The sequence below is a fragment of the Parasteatoda tepidariorum genome, chromosome 5, assembly GCF_043381705.1.
Source record: "Parasteatoda tepidariorum isolate YZ-2023 chromosome 5, CAS_Ptep_4.0, whole genome shotgun sequence".
Lineage (NCBI taxonomy): Eukaryota > Metazoa > Arthropoda > Arachnida > Araneae > Theridiidae > Parasteatoda > Parasteatoda tepidariorum.
Window position 1 is genome coordinate 35,132,858 of NC_092208.1, and position 22,785 is coordinate 35,155,642.

The 22,785-nt window shown below is 27.3% G+C and overlaps 1 protein-coding gene across 3 annotated transcripts in view; it reads left to right on the plus strand.

Annotated features, from left to right (window-relative positions):
- Positions 1-681: 681 nt before the first annotated feature.
- LOC107442862 (anoctamin-5-like) overlaps positions 682-22,785 on the plus strand; it is a 286,523-nt gene continuing 264,419 nt past the window's right edge. For 2 of the 3 annotated variants that reach the window (XM_071181275.1, XM_071181277.1), the window contains exon 1: positions 688-2,859. In XM_071181275.1, coding sequence (XP_071037376.1) covers positions 2,494-2,859 — 366 coding nt within the window. In that variant the 5' untranslated portion in view covers positions 688-2,493. Of the gene's footprint in view, positions 2,860-22,785 lie in introns of all 3 variants that reach the window. The other variant, XM_071181276.1, reaches the window with a different exon arrangement.

Consider the following 22,785-nt stretch of genomic DNA (forward strand, 5'->3'; position numbering starts at 1 on the left):
AATTTTCATACACATTGAAATGTTTAAAATTAGTTGCTAATTTTCATTACTTAATTTAATAATGATTGCTGAAAGGCTATTTATTTGTTCTAAAATTTTTCCACATCAATTTGAACCACGAATTAAGTTACAAAATTTGTCAAATAGAATAATGAATAGAATAGTTGAATAGAATAATCAACTGACGCAGGTAGACAAACGCAGCTTGTTTTGCTGTATTTAAATTTAATTTAATGTATGAATAAAAAAAATGAAAAATAATAAATTAGGAAACAATAAGAAAAAATATTAAGACTTTATGAAACAATGTTTTCATAAAATTTTGTGTATTTTGAGCACGTATAATAAGCATATTGGGAACATGCAGTCCAATGTATGTGAACAAAATGTGAACCCTTGTGAAACATGGTTTTTGTGCTGAAAACCCCTTTTATAAAAAAAATTTAACTGAATAAATTGCGGATTATTTCACTTGGAAAAATTGAAATTATTGAAAACAGTGCTTGACTAATTCGTAGCGCAGCATACTTTTCATAAAAAAATTTAAAAAAAATATGCTACTCAGTTTCACGCCAGTGAGTTGTGAACTACAGAAATGCTTTGCCGCCACAAGATGTCATACATTTACGTAAACATCGATCGTGCGCGCGCATTACGAGGGCAAAACGAAACTCAAGGAGAGAGGAGGACTTTCAGAAGCTGATGAAAAGCGAATAGATGAGGTGGAGATGAAGTTCTTCCTGGAGATGAAGAGATTAAAAACAACCTATAAAAGTTGATTTTCGAAACACGTGTATAAGAGAACGATAAGTTATGTTGACATTTTAATCAAAGGAATATTTTTGTGAGTTTCATTCATTACTTTTCTGACTATTTTGACTTTATTTTATTCCCTCTTTTCAAGGTAATGACAGTTAGTGAGAATGTGTGATGCTTTTCAAGTTATAAAAAAATTTATATTTCTAAATCGTTTGATGGATTTGAAAAATATCGTTTGCTTTAAAAAATCGTCTGCTTGTTAAAGAAAGAAAAGAATATTGTTATTCTGCGAACTGTAATTTTAACTGACGCTCAGCTCATTTAGAATTAATGAATTTTATCAAGTTATTTAACATAAGAAATGAAGCATTTCAGCTGCATTTAAAGTGCATTATTTTCTCTAAAAATAGTCTTATTGGAGAATAGTAAAGTTCTCTACATTGTGATTTTAACTGACATTTAACTAATTTAAAACTCATTCATTCTATTTAATGTGAAATGAAGGACAATATTTTAGTTTAAAGTGACTGTTTTTTTAATTCGTGCATCAAATTAACATGGATGTTATTAATTTAACACTTGAAACTTCATTTAAAGGAATACGTCATTTATTAAAAATGATTTTTATGCTGAAAACTAATCTGAAAATGGTTAGTTAATTTTAGATAAAAAAAAATATGTATGCACGTCAAGAAGTAAGATGAACTAGTTATTTTTTAAATTTTTTTCTTATAGAGTAGTATTGCACTAATAATCAAGTTTAATTTTTGAAAATAGTTAAAATCATAAATATTCTAGTAGTAACATTTTTATGGACTAGATTGCATAAAACTTTGAGCATATTTTCTTTGATCTCCATATTTTGGTGTGAATGATAATTCCTATGAATTAAAACTCGCCGAGTTTGTTTCTAAAATTTTTATCTTACATTTAAAAATATTTCAACTGTAGAAGCTTGAATTTCATAATACTGTTGAAGAGTTTATGTTAAAGAAAATTTAGTGTCACAATACTATCAGAGAATATATGCTAAGAAAGTTGAGTTTAATAATATATAAATGAAAGTTCTGGTAAATTAAGTTTAGAGACTTATTCTGTTCGAGGAATTATTCGAAAAAAAGTTCAGACTACTAATAATGAAATAGTTCTAAAAAAGTTGAATTTATTATTTTTTGCTTAAAAAAAGTTTAAAAAAATTTATACTCTAAATAACTATTATAACTTCATTTTCATATGATAATTTGTAAATGCTAAATAAAGGGCTGCATAACCTATTTGTGATAAAATTCTACAACGATTTCTATTAAAATGTTAATCGTGCCAAATGCAACTGTGGAAAGACGATACAAGTTAAAACTTCATAGGAACTAGACAGCTTATCATTGAAATAGAAGAAATTTATTATGGATTATACATTATACATTACTAATAAGCCATAAGCTATTTGCATATAAACCGGATTTCATCATAAAAAAACAATATAACTGATAATTAATTAAAAGTTTCTGTATATTAGGCACTTGAATTTTACATCAGGAAGTTCTGATTACATAGTTTACTAGTTATGGGAAGAGTGTTTGAATCTTTCTTAATTAGTGAAAAATAGTTGAAGATTGAGAAAAGTACAAGGTTTTAACTTATAGCTTTTTAGCTAGTCTATGATAGTTTAGAATTTGTTTAAAACCGAAGAATGTTTAGCTTCTACATGGAAAACATTGTATCCAATAGAACAAAATGAGAAACAATAGCTCATCGGTGCATCCAATAGATAGAGTAGATAACCAAGAAATTAACTACAGTAGTAACAAAGATTATCTGCCATCTTCTTTGGCGGTAGATGTTAATAAGCGATTGCATTTTCTTCAAACACCGCCAAATACTATGTCTCAAAATAGTGAAAAAAGGGGACGAAGAACTACTGTAGCATGTGTATCACCTCACATGAACGAAATCTTGAATGATTATGACAGGCATCATCACCGCAGTTTGACGGAACTACACACTTTTGGAAAATACAACGAACATGGAGTTTACAGGAACGGTAAAAAATCATCTACCAAATTAAGTGATGAAATGTTTTTGGAAGATATTCAGGATGAGGTAAATATTTTTACCTTTTTATTTATTCTTTTAGGTTTGAGAGGATGATATATTTTATTCAATTTATCTATAACGGAAAAATTTAGTAAAATATTGTTCTATGGAAAAAATTCCCAAAATTTAAACTGATTGACGTAGCTTCTCCGTTCTTCTACGCATATAAATTCAAAATGCAAATAGTACAGATTAAAGTACAAAATCTCTGCAAAATTAATTACTGATAAAATATATTATTTAAAAACTGGGTTATACTTGAATGAGAGTTATACTTTTTCTAAAAGTGACTCACAGGTATACTTTGGAACAAACTTTTTGATTTTTTTTACTTTATTTAAACTTGTTTGAAAAGAATTTTTTTATGAAGTATAAAAAGAGACGGAAAATTGAAAAAATGTCCTAAAATTTCTTTGCTGCGAAATAAATAACGAAATCTGTAGGCTTCAATAATTAAAAATATTATAGAAAAAAAATTTTTTTTCTTCAAAAACCTATTATTTTTTAAATTAATTGTGTAGCTTTATGTGCAAGCTAACTTAAGGGTATACTTCGTGAAAAATTTTTTAAACTCTTGTTACTTAATTTAAGATTATTTTAGAGTAATTTTTTGCTTTATAGTAAACCTAATTTTTTAAGAAGCAAAAATTTAAAACTATTTTATTATTTAGTTGTTTATAAAATAAATGCTGCATAAACTAATATTTTCTTTTTTAAAACTGTTATAATTTTGATCAAATTTATAGTTTTATGTACGTACTAAGATTTAGTCATATTTTATTCCAATATATTAAGTGTTTTTTTTTAAAAAAATGCTTCGAAAGAGCAAGAATTTGCATTTTGAGAAAACAAGTAAGGGAGGGAAAAGCATATTTATACTTAATATTCTAATGCAAAATTTTTGTTACGTTTACATTAATTAAAATACGAAATTTACTATACATGAATCTAAGAAAAAAATATTACTTATCAAACAAAGATGCAGAGATATTTTTGAAGATTAAATGATACTTTGTACTTCTGTCATCATTTTCAGCATTATCATATTTATTATTTCGAATAAGCATTAAGTAAAGATAAATGTTGCATTCAATTTCGGAAAGTCATTCATATTTAAGGACCTGGAATAAATTGATAAGATTTCGCGTCGATTGTTTGATTTTAAAATTCACTTTCAAAATTAAAATTCACGTACTTTAATATTTCATGACAATGCTTTCAGATGAAACTGAGAAATTATACTTCATTGTACTATTTAACGAAAGATATGCAAGACATTTGCTTTTCCGTTTTGTATTTTATGCTTATTTTTGTTTTGCGTTTTGCATTGTCTGATGTAAGAATAAATATGAGAAGTACTACAAGGCAGAATTTATAAATATAGTCTTAACATTTATTCGGCAGTTTTAGCACTTTTACATTTATTCGTTTTAAAATTTTGTATGTAAGGAATTTTAATTTTAGTATAATTCATAATAACTTTTGAATTAAATATTCAGAAGTTAAAAATTATCAACTTTGAAAACTTTAAATAAAATATCATTACAAATGAATGAATGAAATATGAATTTTAATTCCTTCGGAATTCCTTTGATCATTCTTTACTTATGCTAGTATATCATGTTTCAAAAAAATATAAATCATTTCTATTTCAAAAATATATAGACCCCTTTGCATTTATTACGTGGTTCAATTTTTTAGTTATTCTTGTTTTATTTGAAATATTTAAACTTTTCTAAATAAATTTTCTTTGCAACTTTAAAATTACGTTTTGAGTTTTTCTTAAAACATTTAAGATTCGAACTCCAACTCTGTGACGCCATTTTATTTTACCTCTTTACCCTCAAGTGAATTACAATGAATAGTTGACATAATCAAATACAGGAAATAAAATAAAATTAAATAGTTTATTTAGTTTTTAAGCATACATCTAAAATAAAATAAATAAACTCTCTCAATATCAAGTACTAAAATGCAACAATTATATAATAAACTATATATTCATTGTCTCAGGGATGGGCAAACTATGGCCCGCGGGCAAACTGTGGCCGGCCGGAAGGTTTTATCCGGCCCGCGGATAGAATTTTAATTGATCCATGACGAATATAAACAATAAACATCATTTTTCTTGTCTACTTTCCTTAAAGATATTTTTGTTCTTTCTTTTTTAACAAAGTACTGATGACGTTTTTACTTTCTCTATTTTTGTTCTACAAAAACATAAATTGATGTAAATAGCTAGCACAGACAGCTTCAATTGGTAAAATTCTGAAAGCAGGAGTTCTTTATAGAAAAGCCGTAGATTGAAGCAGTTGTTTCTAAATACGCCATAGTTTGAGTTTTACAAATCATTACCAATAGCTAGTTTCTCAAATTTAATATCTCATGCTCAGAAAATCAGTGCTATGTTTTCTTCATCTTATATATGCGAACAAGTGTTTTCAACTATGAACCTAAGAAAAAATTATTTCAGAAGTTGACTAGCAGACAAACATTTAGCCTCTTTCCTTAAAATAAATACATCTCACTTGGAACCTCAATAAAAGGAACTTTTAAAAATGAAATCGTAATTTCATTCATCACATTAAATATTTAAATTAAAACTTGTATAGCGTTTTTTCTTAATTTGTGTAGTTTTTACTTAGCCCACCAAATTTTTTTTCTTCGATTTTTGGCCCTCGACCGAAAAAGTTTGCCCATCCCTGCTTTGTCTTGTGCCAAAATAAAAATGAAAAGCTGTCGAACGAGGTAACATAAACTAAAAAGAAATTAAACATTTGTTACTCCTTAATTTCAATTAATCCATATTTTTTAGTTTTTGCAAGTAATAAGCTCTCGCATAATCATATTTTTAATGAAAGAAAAGTGACATATTTTCAAACGTAATTAGTAGAAAATAGAGAATTTTGTCTTACCACTTAGACACTTTTTCAGAAGTAATAATAAACCTACACATTTGGAGCATTTTAATGGTTTGTTAGAGCAAAATTCCCTATCCACTCATATTCAAATCGCTTTTAATAACCTCCGAAATACAATGAAAAATCCCATGATCCCATATTTTTTACATAAAAAATTGCAAAACTGAGGTAAATTTCACAAAGCTGTTACTGATAATGCAGTAGATATTGCAGCACACTGCTGTTCATTCCATAATGTTTGTTTCTGACAATATTGGGTACTATCAGTAACAGCATGTTGTGAAATTTACATTAGTCTATTGTAATATTTACAGTATTGTTCAAAATGTCAAGTTTGTAAATTTTACAGCTGTTAAAAACAGTCACGATGCAGGCATCATTTGCTGTAAAATACATAGAATTTGAAACAGTGCAGATGATTATATGAAGCAAAGTGAAAAAATTTGCTTTCAAAATTTTCGTTTTTGGACAACGAGCAAAAAAGCTACTTTTGCCCTTTTTACAACCAAGCTTTGAACCAGAAATGAGTGAAATAATAATATAAGTTACGCATGCATAAACAGGGTCCACGCTGAGGATTTCAAACTATTAGCTAGTAAATTAGTTAAATATCAAATGTATTCGCCAACTTTCAAAAATCTTCGCCAAATGCAAATCTCAACAATTTTTTTCCCATAGAAAACTATTTTACGGTACTTTGTTTCAGACTTATATTATTTGGAGCCGATTTTAATTGGTCATGCATCTATCAAAAATCATTATATCGAGTAAAAAATACTGATTTGGTTAGAAAAAGTCATTTTGACGTAATTTTGAGGATCGAGTTAATAATGTATTTTCCTTTCGAGTTAAAAAAATCATTCCCGCCAATACTTTCGCGAAAACACAATTTTATTCGCCAAATTTATGGTTTTATCGCATTCGGCGAGGTGGGGAACGCCTAGTCCAGGCCCTGCATAAATACTTTTAAATTGAAAGCACGCGAAATTAAATTGCATTCATTTTTGTATTGCGTACTTTTGGTGATTAATTAAAAACAACACTGAGAAAATAAAAGAGTGGTCAAAACTACCAGGATGTGGTAAAATTTACAGCTTTTGCTGCTCTGTAAGAATACCAAAAAGTTTCGTAATTTTTACCGAATGGCTCTGATAATGATTTTAATAAAATTAACAATAAAATATGGCTTTAAAAAGTTTCCAAAATGTGGAGTTTTTTTATGGTACCTCAGAAGGTGTAATAACCATTTATTTGTTTAAATTTACTTTTTAGTTTTGCACTTTTTACTATCTGTTTGTTAATAATTATAATTTTAAAAGTCAGAATTTCTACAGAACCGTCAAAATATGAATGGAAACCGTTGCTAAATGAATAGTTTAAATAACGTATATATATATATATTTTTTGGCCAGAATTTGTTTCCATGCAGTAGGGCAATTTTACCAAAATTTTTTCTTCGTGTACAAAAGGGTTGTATTGAAGCTAATGAGTGGTTTAATTAGTATGTGATTTAGAAACTATTTTTACAACAACTTAAGTGACCTAGGCTTGAATAACAACATAATAAATAACAATTCTGATGTTATTAAAATGCAGATACCTTAGAATTTAAGAGAAATGTATTTATTTCTGCAGAAAACATAACTTAAGTATTATTTCGAAAAAAAAATTTCTTACATTTTTTTCATTTGAAATTCTAAAATTATTTACTTAAATTGCATATTATTAGAGAATAAAAATAATAATTTTAAGTTTTAAAATATTTATAATTAATGTGTTAAAGTTTGTTCTTAGAGCAAATTTTGTTTCTAAACATCTGAAATTTTTAATTAATAATAAATTTTTTTAAAGGCAGGAAACGCAAGTATTTCACGACAACAATTCTAAGATCCATCTATTGGAGCTTTTATATGCAGTTCAGCTGTATTATTTTGTTTTGGGATTAAAACTTGAAAAATTACTTTTTTAATATAATATAATATTTAGTTTTACGAATATTTTATTTTTGCAATTATATTATTTAAAGTACTTTAGGTAAGCAAGTTGAATCGTGAAATAATTATAAAATTTTTAAATTCTAAATTTGCTGTTAAATTTCTCGCATACTCTTCTCGCTTCTAAGATATTAGTAATAATAATTATAAATAAAACGATAAGGCACAATTTATTTTCCTTTTTATTTCTTCAAAAATTCTTATTTCATTATATAAAAGAAAACTGTCTCGAGAATAACTTTTTTTACGCCTAGAAAGTGTTTCAACTCGCGAAATTGTTAAACAATGCCAGAGTTTAATATGATTAAAGAGTCTTAGCGTATACAAACAGAAGTACTTATGGGGTTATAGAACGAAATTTCCATATTTTATGGAAATTTTGAACTTATTTAGTATGCGCGCTTAGTTTTCTCGTACTGTTGATTCTAAATGATGCAATGCAAAGAAGATATGTGTATTCGTTTGACTTTTATATTTTATCCTTTTTCGTTTTAAGTTTCATTTTAAGAAAAAATGGAATTTTGAAAAGATTTACTCATCTATAAAATTGATATATGGTGCTCATATTACTTGTATAATTATGAAAACTTACCAATTCATAAATAAAAGTTAAAAGATTTTGAAATCTTCCGAAAATCTTAAGATGCATTTGTGAAAAAGAAATTAGTTTAAAGAATATAATAAAATAAATGTAAAAGTTAATTTAAAGATTAAGGATAAAATACAAAACGTATATGCTTCGAATTATTTCTAAAGCAAATTTCCTTATGCGAGCTTGAAAAAACAATAAAAAAATGTAGAGCGAATGGTGAATTGATACACAGCCAAAATCCTTAAGTAACTTTGTCTTTATGTTTTTATCTGTAAAACAAAGGCTATATTTAAATTAACTTTAAAAAAAGCTATATTTAGAACCCATTTCAAGAGCTCAAAAATAGGAGCCAATTTTCAAGATATACTAGACGTGAATGCTAAGAAGCAAAAGTAATTTGAAAAATACATGCTTTTGCATCTTCTATGTTAAGTCTGGCAAGTCTTGAAAATGGACGTCTATTTTTGAGCGCTTGAAGCATGTTGACTGTTATTTCCAAGCTATATATTTTGATTAGAATGACGTTTTTCAATCAAGTAAAACAAGCTATAGTTGCTTGCAAAATTCTTCGCCTAAAAGTGCATTTGCAAAAGTTTAAAATCTGTAATATATAAAACGATCCAAAGACTGCGCCGTGTTTCTATGATTCAAAAATTGTGCAATTGTTCCCAGTTTGAAAAAACAAAATAGTGAAAAAAGGAAAATTTTGAAAACTACGTTTTCCAAGTGAATTAGGAAGAAGATAATGGTTTTATTTTTGTACAACTTAAAACGAAAAATGTACAGCACATTACTTTTGAAAGATGAGGAAGGAAAGAAGTTGTTGAAAGAAGTTTATTACTAAAGTCATGACACCAAAAAAAAAGCCTCCTTTTGAATGCTTTGAAAAACATAGTTATAAAACTTTTTATTTTATTTTTATGCTACTCTTACATTTTGTTTGGTTCTGTTGGTTTGTTTGTGCCTTAAAAAGGTTTAAATTCGAATTGACGATAATATGACTAAAAATTTTGCTCGCAGTTATTAAGAATTCACCCTGACTTCTCAGGCAAAAAACTCTTGATGAAATTTAAACTCTCTAGTTAGTCGGAAAGTTGTCAAAATACTGAGGTATTTACTTTGGAGATATCATGACTTCAAAATCTGCTTGTAATTAACAGGTAATAATTGAAACTTGAACTGTCGTTAAGCGCAGTACACAAATACAGATTTGGGTGTTCTAATCAGTCAGAAAGTGGTCGAAATTTTTGTTGCAATTCAGTTGCAAATGTGTGTTAATAAAAGTTTAAACTATAATATTGATTAAGTAGCGCCATGTTTTGAAGAACAGATTAGTTTGCAGCAATAGTAGGCAGTAATTAAGAATTTAAAATTTTTATTATTAATTAATTATTATTATTATTATTAATTTCATTATTATTATTAATTTTATTACTGTTAATAATTTTTATTCATAATTAAATATTTCTATGAAGGATGGATTATCGTATACTTTAAAAAGGAATCACTAGTTTCCTAAAGGCACCGACATCATTAAGATGAGAAATATCGGAATATTCTTTTTTCTTTTCAATTCTTAGTATAAGGTACCACCATTAAATTAACAAAACTTTTTCACATAGTTTATTCAATGAAATTCCAGACAATGGTCTTACGATGCTCATACAAAAAATATTTTTTTTTATTACCGGTGCTAAACAGCCGACCCAATTTTGGGTTTACGACGACTAATACCGTATTACCGTAATACGTATTACCGTAATACGTATTACCGTATTACGACAATTAACACCGTAGCCTTGGGATTTTGAAACCAATCCAGTATACTAGGGAACGCCGGAATCAAGAATAGGGAGAAATTTGCCTTCTCAATGGACTTTTTGAGGGAACTAACCTGCATTTGCGTTTCGTGGAGAGGAAAACTACAAAAATCTACCAGGGTGAGCCTTACAGCAAGGGAACACTAATCCATTATCTGTCTACCACTGAGGATATTTTTACGTCTGCCTGTGGTCGGTATGAGCCAGTTGCAGGATTCGTTTCAACCTGCTATCGATAGGATTCGAACCCTATCGAACCGTTTTACCTCATTGGAGGGTGAATGCTCTATTCCCTGAGCCACCACGACTGTACAAAAATGTTATCTGCTATTAAACTAATTCCGCTTGCATAACTTAACTACGCCGTCCACTTGAATTCAATTGTCTTTAAGGTGTTTTCTTAAAATCACCTAGATGTGGAAAATGCTCCTTGGGGACAGATCTGTACTATAAGAAGGATGATGAGGACTTCCCGTTTGAATTTCTGCAAAACATCCTTCAATATTTTTCATATGTATGGTCTAACGTTGTCGTACAAAAAGATGACACTACAAAAAAGTTACCCGATGCGTTTAATTAGATAGCCTTTCTAAAAGCTTTGTTAATGTCTTTATATGCCATTTGTGATTGACTCAAACTCCATCACTCAATGGAATAGAAAGGAAACAGTCCTTTATTTTAAATCTGTCTATTACGTGTTACAAACGGAAGGGAAGGATATGCAGCTGCTTGGTTATCATCACTTTATCGTAGCTTAGTTGACAAATATTGCAACCAGTCGTGTGAATGCACGTGAATAATTTTAGTTACGCAATCAACCATGTTTGTCGACCATTACTATTTTTTTAAATGGCATAGTTTTTTTTTAAATTTCCTTCCCCCTGATACTTATTAACTGCTTCTAATGCAAATTTTATTAATTATGTTTACCTCATTTTTTTAATACACAATGTTTATTAAACAATGTTCGCTGCTTTTTTGTGTAACGAATGAAACTTAAATTAAAGTAAAAAAATGCATTTTTAATGAAATTTAGAGATTTTTTTGCTGTTATCTGTAATTTGGTGCGTATTTTTACAAAAACTACTTAATGTTATATTAATATTTTAAATTTTTATGTTAAATAAAGGTAATATGCATTACTCGGAAATTTTGTTGCAAAAATAATTTTATTTATGTTTTAAGCTTTCAAGTTGAGATTTTATTATTACTCAAAATTTGTTTTCGGATCTACATTAATTAAAAAAGCAACAAATATTCATTGCAAAATATAATATTTACCGTGTTGAACACCATGCTAAATCTTTAAAAAAAATCTTAATCCTAATCACTTAATCCTTTTTAGCATGAAAATATTTATAAAAATTTCTCCATGTTAATTTTTTTTCTAACAAAATAAATGCAAAAACATTAAATTATACTACCTAATATATAACGAATTTCGTTAAATGAGTTTTTGTTAAATTTTTTACAAGATATTACTACAAAAATAAAGTAATTTTTATAAAAAATACACAACAACAAATATTTTTTTTTGGTTTAAAAATCTTTTATCTGAAAATTTTTCATTTAAAAAATTAAAATATGATTCACATTTATTAATCATTCCAATTTCAAGAAATGTAAGAAGAGATGAAATTTTTTTTTTATACCATAGTCTTATTTCGCATTTTTTATATCACTATCTTATATATTTAATATATAAAAAGCTGTGACCTTATTGAAGGAAAAAAAAAAGACTTCTCTCTAATCCAACTGATTAATAAAATTTGTATAACATTAAATATTAAAAATGGAAACATAAAATTAGTCGTGACGTCATGGTCTGGGAAATAGTAGGTATTCTCAATAAACATATGTACCTTATATATTTATGAATGTGATCTCATTAATGTGGTTGCCTCTTCTTACTGAGTCATACTGATTCATAATTTTACTGTTAAATTTTTTTCTACGTTGCATATCGCTTACAATATTAAAAAATTCAGAATTTAGCTCCTTTGTAAGTTTGAGCTTTTCCTTTGCAACTTCCAGCTTTATTGCTCGGAAGCATCTTTTTTACACTTTATATTAATTTTTCTGTTTTTACTTGTAGAAATCGAAACATTATTCGAGCGTATTTAAACTAGCACTTTGAGTGAATAGATAGTATGAATAATAGTTAAGAATAAAAGTTAGACCTAGCTTAGATTCTTTTAAAATGGGGATTATCAATTTTAGTGGAATAAAACCCTACAAGCATCTAACGCTTGCATCTTTAAATAGTTAAAAATAGTTTTAATCAATTCTAGTCAGGATTGAAAGCGCTAAACTTAAACTGGTTAAACCTAGGTTTAAGTTTACGTCTAGCTTTATCTTTCATTTTTACTTTATCCGTAAGATACATACCAAATATATTTGTACGTAGAACTTTAATCGCTTAAGCCTGGAACATATTAGAAATAAAAATTAATCTTTAAATAAATTTTCCATTTAATTAATTTTTAATTCGAAAACATTTATTTGATTTTGCTAAGAATGCAAATTTCCTGGAGGGAAATAAAAGTTACAAAATTTTTTTTTATTTTTGAAAATACTTTTTTATCGCAATTAATTTTTAATTTTTTATCGCAATTAATTTTCAAAAGACCACAATTTACATTGAACGTTAAAACAGTTTTTAGATTGTTGAGCTTATTTGTTCGCAGTAGGAAAAAAAAGATGGCAAATTTTGTTTAAATTTTCTTCAGTTAAAAAGAAATCCCTTACATTTTATTAACAAACGACAATGGTTTATTTATACATAATCTTTCATGCTATTTTTCATTATCGGAAGTTACACGTGTTTCTAACTTTTAAAAGTTTCGCATTTGATTTGTAAGCAAAAGTAAAATTGCTAAGACAGCCTAGAAATTTTATTTGAATAGTTTTCGAATTCTCAGAAGTATTTGTGATTTAAACAGTGCAAACAAAGTTTGCATCTTTTATTTTCGCCAGCAAAATTCCTTTAAACTCCAGAGAAATTTAAATTATTTCATTTGAGATTGGATTTTAGACAGCTTTCAAAGAGCACATATTAGTTAATTTCGCAATATAAACATTTTGTTCATTACCTTTTGTTCATTCATTAACTTCTTTTGACATGTTTTATTTCACGCATTTTTGTAAAAAAAAAAAAAAAATAAGTGCTTTACGAAGTATTGAAATCAAAGGAGCTATTATATAGAAACAAAGAAAATAGTGAAAATCTTTTGAGTACATTAAACTTCTGCTGAATAGCTATTGCTATTTACACAAAAAAGACAACAAAGACAGGTAAAAGACAAGCATTGAAATATAAAAGAAATAGAGTAACCAAGTTATGAAACTTGTACGTGCGACAGCAATATATGGTATATTATTTATGCATTGTTTCATATCTTTGTCGAATTATTTGCATTCGCCGTTATTGTTGCTGTACGCGTACAAGAATCATGTTTTAGCTGTGAGATTCTTTTACATTTTATTGCTTGTAAGTATTCTGAGAATAATTCTCTTACATGCTGTGTTTAAGGTATATTTTGTAAACGTGGAAAAACGTGTTACCAATTTCATTATTTCAGTTCAATTACAATTTTATTAGGGAAGGGGAGGTATTTAAATTAAAAAAAGGAACAATCAAACATATTTAAACAAACTGGAATGCATATTTAAATAGAAAAATATATAATTAAAAAAATGCATAAATATTCATATTTAAATTGAAAAAATAATGAATGTAGAATATATGAATCATATGAATAATTTTGAATGTAGAATATATGAATCTATTCAATGATTGCATATTGGGTATGCAATAATTGAATAAATTGCATACTCAATTCGCTAACATATTTCAAGTGGTCCTATTTGAATAACGAAGATTGTGCTTTAATACCTAAAATATCAGTAACCAAGTTATGAAACTTGTACGTGCGACAGCAATACATGGTATATTATTTATGCATTGTTTCATATCTTTGTCGAATTATTCGCATTCGCCGTTATTGTTGCTGCACGCGTACAAGAAGCATGTTTTAGCTGTGAGATTCTTTTAGACTTTATTGCTTGTAAGTATTCTGAGAATAATTCTCTTACATTGCTGTTTTTAAGGTATATTTTGTAAACGTGGAAAAACGTGTTACCAATTTCATTATTTCAGTTCAATTACGATTTTATTGGGGAAGGGGAGGTATTTAAATAAAAAAAAGGAACAATCAAACATATTTAAAAAAACTGGAATGCATATTTAAATAGAAAAATATATAATTAAAAAAATGCCTAAATATTCATATTTAAATTGAAAACAAAAATGAATGTACAGGGTGTTTATAAAGTCCTGGACCCATTTTGATGTTTAATAACTAATAAAATAATAAAGATAGATTAAAATTAATAACATAAATGGTAAGATAGACTCAAAAAATTTCATGACCCTTGTCAATGAACTTCCACGTGTGCCCCCTTCGTCGCACGGAGAATATCAAGTCGATAGTCAATTTCAAGCCGGGTAGCGGCAAGCATGTCGGCATCCACAGAGGCTATTACGGTTGTAATTCTGTCTTTTAGGTCATCAGTGTTCGACACGATCCTCCTGTAAACATTGTCCTTTATAAATCCCCAAAGAAAAAAGTCCACCGGCATTATATCAGGTGATCTGGGTGGCCAAGGAATTGGACCTCCTCGCCTACAGAAAAGACGGTCTCATCAGTCGTATACTTAGACACGTTGGAAAATTCGTATTTCCACAACTAGAAGAGCTTCAGTCACATGTCTTTTTACAACAAGATGGAGCACCACCTCATGGGGTATCATCGTTTGTAGTTCTTTGAATGACCATTTTCCAGGAAGATGGATTGGGAAGAAATTGCATATTCCCAGGAAGAAATTGCATATCCAATTCGGTAACATATTTTAAGTGGCCCTATTTGAACAACGAAGATTGTGCTTCAAGACCTAAAATATCTGATAATTAAGTGTTTTGGGTGTAATCTTTAATTGCACTACTCAATAAAATTATTTTGTAAGCGATGTTTTGTTTGTGATTTCGTTTTCATGACTTAATTTCTCCGAAGTAAAATTTTGAGTCGCTGTTTAATAACTAAAAACTTTTCTTAGTTATCATACCTATCTTCTTATAAATGAGATATTAAATACTCGCAATACATCTGAAAAAAATTAAGCTAGGTTCCGAATTTAAAGACCAACAATAATAAAAAAATTAAATGAAATTAAAAAAAATGGAGGAATTGGGGTTAAAAAGGATTTTCAAGTGTTCTTTACAATAGGCATCATATAAAGTTTTTGTGGGATTTTTTATTTTTATTTTACGGAGGGGGAGTTTATGTGCGAATGCCAATTTTATTACAGACATTGATTGATATATTGAAGTTATGTCTTTAACGTTTCTTTTTTTCTTTTTTTTTAAATTGGGTAATATGGATCAGTAATTTTTCCTACTTTTTCTTAGTATATCTTAACAATTTCATAAAAGCGCGAAGTTAAGTCTATAAAAATACGAAAGATGAAGTGACGAAACTATTATACCGATTTCATTAAATTTTATATTTTATCAATTAAAGTTAGTCTTAAATGGCACAAAAATGTGTTTATCTTGCAATTAAAAATATTTGATTATTAGAAAGTAACATATAATAAGGAGAAAAAAACGTTTTTTAAAATTCTTTTGGAGATTTTAATGCATAGAAAACAATTATATTTATTTCATTTTTGATATATTTCTCCACTAATTTTTAGCAAAACAAATAAATAAAATGAGTGGATACTTTTTATTTGACGTTCAACCAACAGATTACATTCATTATTGAAAAAAAAAACTTTTTCTATTTTAACAAGACATTTATTTTGAAGCATGAACTCTCACCCCTATGTTTTTTGTGGATTTGACCTAAATTGTATTAAACTAGTTCTATTACGACATTCATATCTCACTCAATCTTGCGTGGTACATGACCTGTAAGTTTAACCTGATTTCACTTTTCATGATAAATATCAAAACAGCTTTTTTTACTTCTATTTTATGGACAATTTATTCTTTTATGCATGAAAATTTTAGTGTGCTTTACTTCATAAACTCTGATATTTTCACTAGTTTTCAAAACTTGATAATTACACTTGTTTTATAATTGAATTGATTTGAAAATTTTTTCATTCCATTCTTTTTTGTTTAACTTTCTAATTTTTATTGTTATTTAGTATTATTATTATTATTATTTTTTTGGTTTAACCTATTACTTTGAATTACTAACTTTTATTTATTTATTTATTTTTGTTCAACTCTTGCAACTAAAATTTTAATTCTTTTTATCTGAACTATTATTTTAGGATATCTAAAGTCATATTGCTAGCATTTTTGCTTTCAAATGCACAGCCAGAATTTTCATTCCAAAATTACGGTAAAATAATTGGCGGCAGTCTTTTCATCTAATTAACCGTAAAGTTTATGGTAAAGAACATTTTTTACTTTTACTGTTTCAAAACCGTTTACAAATAGTATGCTTAAAAACCGTAAATGCAAAAATCTTTACTGTTTTTTTACCATTTACAACTAGCGTGAAAATACAAGACTATCTCGTGTTGAGCAGCTTTATGGTGCTGCTCTCAATGTGTGAATGAGAGTATCGTTTTCTAGTAGTCCAGGGCTAAGAATTGGGGTGTGCGGGACACTAGAAACTCTTCACGTGTTGAAGGAAATGGCGGAAATACCGCGGTGTCAACGCTGTGACTCGAACCCGAGCTCTGTCGGCCGCGAGAGTGACTGATTAGCTAGTTCGGTTGTAATATGTACCAATCTGTACGGAACTAAATGGCTTCATTTGTTGGACTCAGTTGGTGCGATAAATTTGGGGTTGTATAACCGTATTAGGTGAAAACAGTTAATAAACTGTTTTTCTCACAGTTAACAGTTTGAATACCGTCTTAATGTTTGGTTATTTGTCTGTTTTGTTTGTGTATGGTAAAATAACAATTAAATAAATTGTTATTTAACCATTATTTTCCGAGAAATTTCCATCAGTGTGATTTTAGCAGAATCAGAACTTGCAAATTGAGCGTCAGAATAAAGGAGTTGCATTTATTATGAAATCAAGTTTCTTTTCATTATATTCTTCTTGTTTAACCGATTGCTAGTAATTTAATTATTTTTGTTTAACGCCTAACTAAAAAATTTTTTTGTTCTATCACTGAAATTTAATTATTTTTTTAATTCCTACTGTTAGTTCACACTTTCCCTATATATATTTATATATCTTGCTCAAATTTTCAATCGTTAATAAAATACTTTTTATTCATCTATTCTAGTTCAAATACATTTTTTTAAACTTGTATTGAATGACACTTGATGTTAATACAGCTTCTTAAAATATTAATTCATTAACTAAATTTAATTATTTAATTTATCTTCTTCCTTGTTGATCTAAGTAGAAATGGACTTTAATTATTTTTATATTACTTGTTCAACCTACAATTAAATAATTATATTCTCTTGTTAAACTTATATTACTGAAAATTTAATTCTTTTATCAAATCCCTTTCGCTTAATCTAATTTTAAAAATTTAAAAATTTTTGTTGAACACTGACTGTAAGTGTAGTTCATTTTGTTTAAGCTATTAATTCACTACCTTTAGACTTATATTTATGATATTTTGAAAGACAAATAAACGGTCCAATTTTAAAACCTACTTTTTGAAAAAGTTGCTTGAATTCCTCAACACATAAATTTCTTTGCAAATATGCTATTATAATTAATAATAGCCTGTTTGCGAAGTATTATATACATATAATAAGCAATAATATAATATTATCTATAACTTAAAATAATATATATATATATAGATTTTAGGTAGCTTAATATTTCATTTATTGAGAAGGAAACCTGAGTTACTAGTTTTTGTATTGAGATTTGTTATCCAATTTTCTCCATTTCGTACATCGCTTAAAAATGCAGCAGGTCAACATATCAATTTCTTTATAAATATGCTATTATTGTTATAATAATAGCCTACTTGCAAAGCATTATATATATATATAATAAGCAAAAATATAATATTATATATAACCTAAAATAATATATATATTTGAGATGAATGTAGAATATANNATATATATATATATATATAAAATAAGCAATAATATAATATTATACATAATCTAAAGTAATATATATATTTGAGATAGCTTGATATTTAAATTATTGAGAAGGAAACCTGGGCCAATAGATAGATTTTGTATTGAGATTTGTTATCGAATTTCCTCCATTTCTTACTCTGCTTAAAAATGCGGCAGGATATCTTATTGAGATACCGAAGTAATAAGAATAAATTTTTCTAAAGCGATGTTTAGATTTATTTTCTAAAGTGATTCTGCGAAAACTTATTACTTTCGGAAATTATTTCACATGAATAATGGAACGATTTTTCATTTTTCTGTGTTCTTGTTATTTTGGAAAAGAAAATCTATCTTTTCCAATATCTTTCTTTCCAATATCTTTCTTTTTTTTCCCAAAAAGATCTTTTTTTAAAAAAATGTGATCTTTATTTTCAAACAAAAGAATCCTTCAAAATACACTCTTGAAGTAGGAAAGGAGGGTGCAGCTAAAAAATCTTGTCTTCAATGAGGCACCTACTGCTTACCTAAAATTATAAAGAAGTAATTAGAAGTTATATAATAGGAGTTATAAATTGTAGCAGGCAATAGTTATAAAAAATTTCAGGAAGCATGAATTAATAATTAGAGATTTGGTTGGTATAAGTTATTAATCAATGTCAAATTAACTATTAAAGAATGTATTGAACAGGGGATTATAATTCACTTTCATATCATTCACCTTGAGAAATGTGTTTGGGGGGGGGGTAAATTAATAACAACTGTTTTTAATAACAACAGTTCTGTAAATTAATGAACTGTGAATTAATAACTGTATCAAAGCATTACAGCAAAACTTTTACGTCTTTGAATATTTGTGAATTTGTATTTGCCATTAAATGAACTTAGTTTTCTTTTTAAGTATTTTCTAAAAAAAAACTTAATAGATTATTGAGAGAAAATTAAATTTAATTAATATTTTGGAAACATGTCTAGTCAATTTTGACAGGGTCATTTTATTCATTGCAATATAGAAAATTTTTTGAAAACATCCCTCTCAATAACTAGAACAAGTTTAAAATTTTGTTAGGTAATACTTTCCTTTTAAGCGTTTTTAATTATATTTATATTAAAGACACATAAAAAAGAGTTTTCTTTACTTTAAATATGCTGTTAATGAACATGATTTATATCTTCCTATAAATTCAAACGAGAAAGATTAATTTCCCAAGCATGAAATACAAAAAAGCACAAAAAGGACGTATTCCAATTTTGAAAAAATTTAGAAAGTCAATTAATCCAATATATACATATATATAGAATATATATATATCCAATTGGAAGAAATTGCTGCCATTAATTGTTCAAAATAGCGTTAAGCAACTCTGTAGACTAGACTAAAAAGTGTTCCATTAAATTAAAGATACATTAAAATATGCACCTTCTACATTTTAAAAGATACTCTTTAAGCGCCTTGCGATGTTTCAAACAAGAAAAATTAATTTCTTGAGAATAAAATACAAAAAGCAGATAAAGGAATTTATTGCACATTAAATGTAAGAATGTCGATTAGTGAGGATAATCAATCAGCTTGAAAAAAAGCACTGTCATTAATTGTTCAAAATAGATTAAGGTAACGCTGCAAATATGTCTAAAATATATTTCATTAAGTAAAATATGCCTTAAAGTGAGCACCTTCTACATTTTAAAATATGCTCTTTAAACATTTTGCGATAATTCAAAGAAGAAAAATTAATTTCTTAAGCATTTAATACAAGTAGAAGATGAAGGAATTTATTCCAATTTAAACACAATTAAAAGTCAACTAGTAGATTATCAATCAACTTGATTATAGCTATTAATTTTTTAAAATCGCGTTGAGTATTGTTTTAGTCTTGTACAAAACGTATTTAATCAAGGATGCGTAAGATTGAGCACCTCCTGCATCTCAAAATATGTCTTATAAATATCTTCCGATAATTCAAACGAGAAAAATCATTTAACCTTAGAAATGCAAAAAGTGTTTAAAATATCCTGCTCTAATTAAAAAACACTCAAGCAGAAACAAAGCACACTGGAAAATAAGATTAAAAAGAGTGGAAATTTCAGAATTTTTATGCGAAAACTGTGCGGGTCATTTTAACTCTCCAACCTTCGTCTTCATGAATAATGCCACTATTAGATATGTGGGTGTTCTTTTTTTTCATTATTCATATGAGGGTTTTGGGTTCAAGTTTTCAGAAAGAATAGATTTTTTTTGGTTCTCTAATACTTCTTTTTTTATCTTCTTCAATCTCTAGGAAATAAAGCTTTTATACGGCTTTATATACGTTTTATGTCTTTACCTATTGTGTGAAAATAATCTAGCTCGCTATTTGGACATTTGGCGAGTGAGTTACTACGCATTATGAATGGAAAGAGGGGAGATACTAAAACTTCATTTTATGTGTGATTGTTACAATTTAACTATAGCAAGAAAAGAGTGTAAGTGTGTAGGAAAAATACAATCTCATAAAAGACGGTTCAATAATTAAGAATAATATCGGTACTTTGAGCTATAACACGGTACAAATTTGCCGCTATCTTAATAATTAAACTATACCATAATTCTGAGCAAGAGAAGTAATGCAAAATCAAAGAGTGCGTAATTCGTTTTAACATTACATTAAGTTTGTAGCAAATTTGTACGATACTGCAGTTAAATAAGCTCTAAAATTTACAACATTTTAGTTGCATTCCTATGAATCAAGCTATATATTTCGAAAAAATGCAATATTGATAAGTTTATAATACCAATAATTTAAGTTTAAGTTGTTTCGCTCTTTTATCGATAAGTTTATTATAACCAAAATGTCTAGCATACCAATTTATATCCAACATTTTAGTTGCATTCCTATGAATCAATCTATACATTCCGAAAAAGAATATCAATAAGTTTATTATACCAATAATTTAATTTTAAGTTGTTGCGTTCTCTTATCGATAGGTTTATTATAGCCAAAAAGTCTATTGTACGAATTAATACCCAACATTTTACTTGCATTCCTATGTATTATTAACTTTATTATAACCCAAAAGTCTATTATACTAATATATACTCAACAGTTTAGTTGCATTCCTATGAATCAATCTATACATTCCGAAAAAACGCAACATAGATAAGTTTCACATATCAATAATCTAATTTTAAGTTGTTGCATTCTCTTATCCATAAGTTTATTGTAACCTAAATGTCCATTATATCAATAATTTAACAAAATGATGTGGTTTAGCTATCACAAAAAAGAGGGTAAGTGTAGAAAAAATAAATGCTCATGCTTATCGGTTTAAGAATGAATTATAATATCGGTACCTTGAACCATAACACGATATTATTCTGCTGCAACCTTAATAAATTATTAAACTAAACCATATTTCCGAGTAAGTCAAGTGAAGCTTAATTAAGATCAAGAAGTAGGGGAATCTTCTTCAACTTAGCATCATATTAAGTTTGTCGAAGATTTGCATGATATTGCAGTTATATACGCTTCAAAAATGCTAACATTATTTATAGTTGCATTTCTATGAATCAGCCTATATATTCCAAAAAATTCAATACCGATATGTTTAGCACACCAATATTTTAGATTTAAGTTGTCAACTCTTGTCGATAAATTTATTATAACCGTAAAGTTTATTATGCTTATAATTTGATTTTATTATACTAATGATTAATTAGTGTGTCTAAATTGAATTTTGTATTCTTAAACACTGGAAAAAATTTTGGTAAAATTACCGTTCTGTATGGTAATGGCATTCCTGGTAAAAAAAAACCCCATAATTCTGATTAATAAAACCGAAATATATAGCATTTAAGTCGCTTATTTAGCAATTTTTCTGTTTATATGGTAAAGGTTTATTCAAAATTCTGGATTTCAATATTATAGTTCTTATTACCACAGGTTTAGTTAAAAATACAGAACTGAAATGTAAATTTAACGGATTAAATGATTTTCTTAACATGATCTAAGGTCTCATGATAAAATTAGCAAATTTTACCATATTTGCCAATTTTTTATCGCATATTATAAACTTATATTTTATTCTTAATTTAACCACAATAATTACCAAAGCACTCCAATAAAAATTACCGAGTTTTCCGGTGTTCTTAACAAGCTAAATTTTACCATATTCTGATACTTTTAACCATTTATGTTCTTAATGTTAGTTTAAGTCATTAGTAAAAATTATTTATAATTTCCTTCTAACTGTTTAGAACCGAATATTGTCTTTACTTTTCATACGTTCTTTTCATCAATATGGTCAGTGCGTTTTCTAATTACGTTTAAACAAATAAAATTTTCTCAAAATTTGCATTTTAAGTTAATTGTGACTAGAAATTTTCAGTGAAACTTGATCTTTCAAATCATTCATCTTTAACTTCATAATCAAATGAATGATAATCAAATGATTTCTTTAGATCAGAACTCTTTTTCTTAGATGCATTCACGACGATCATCTTCTA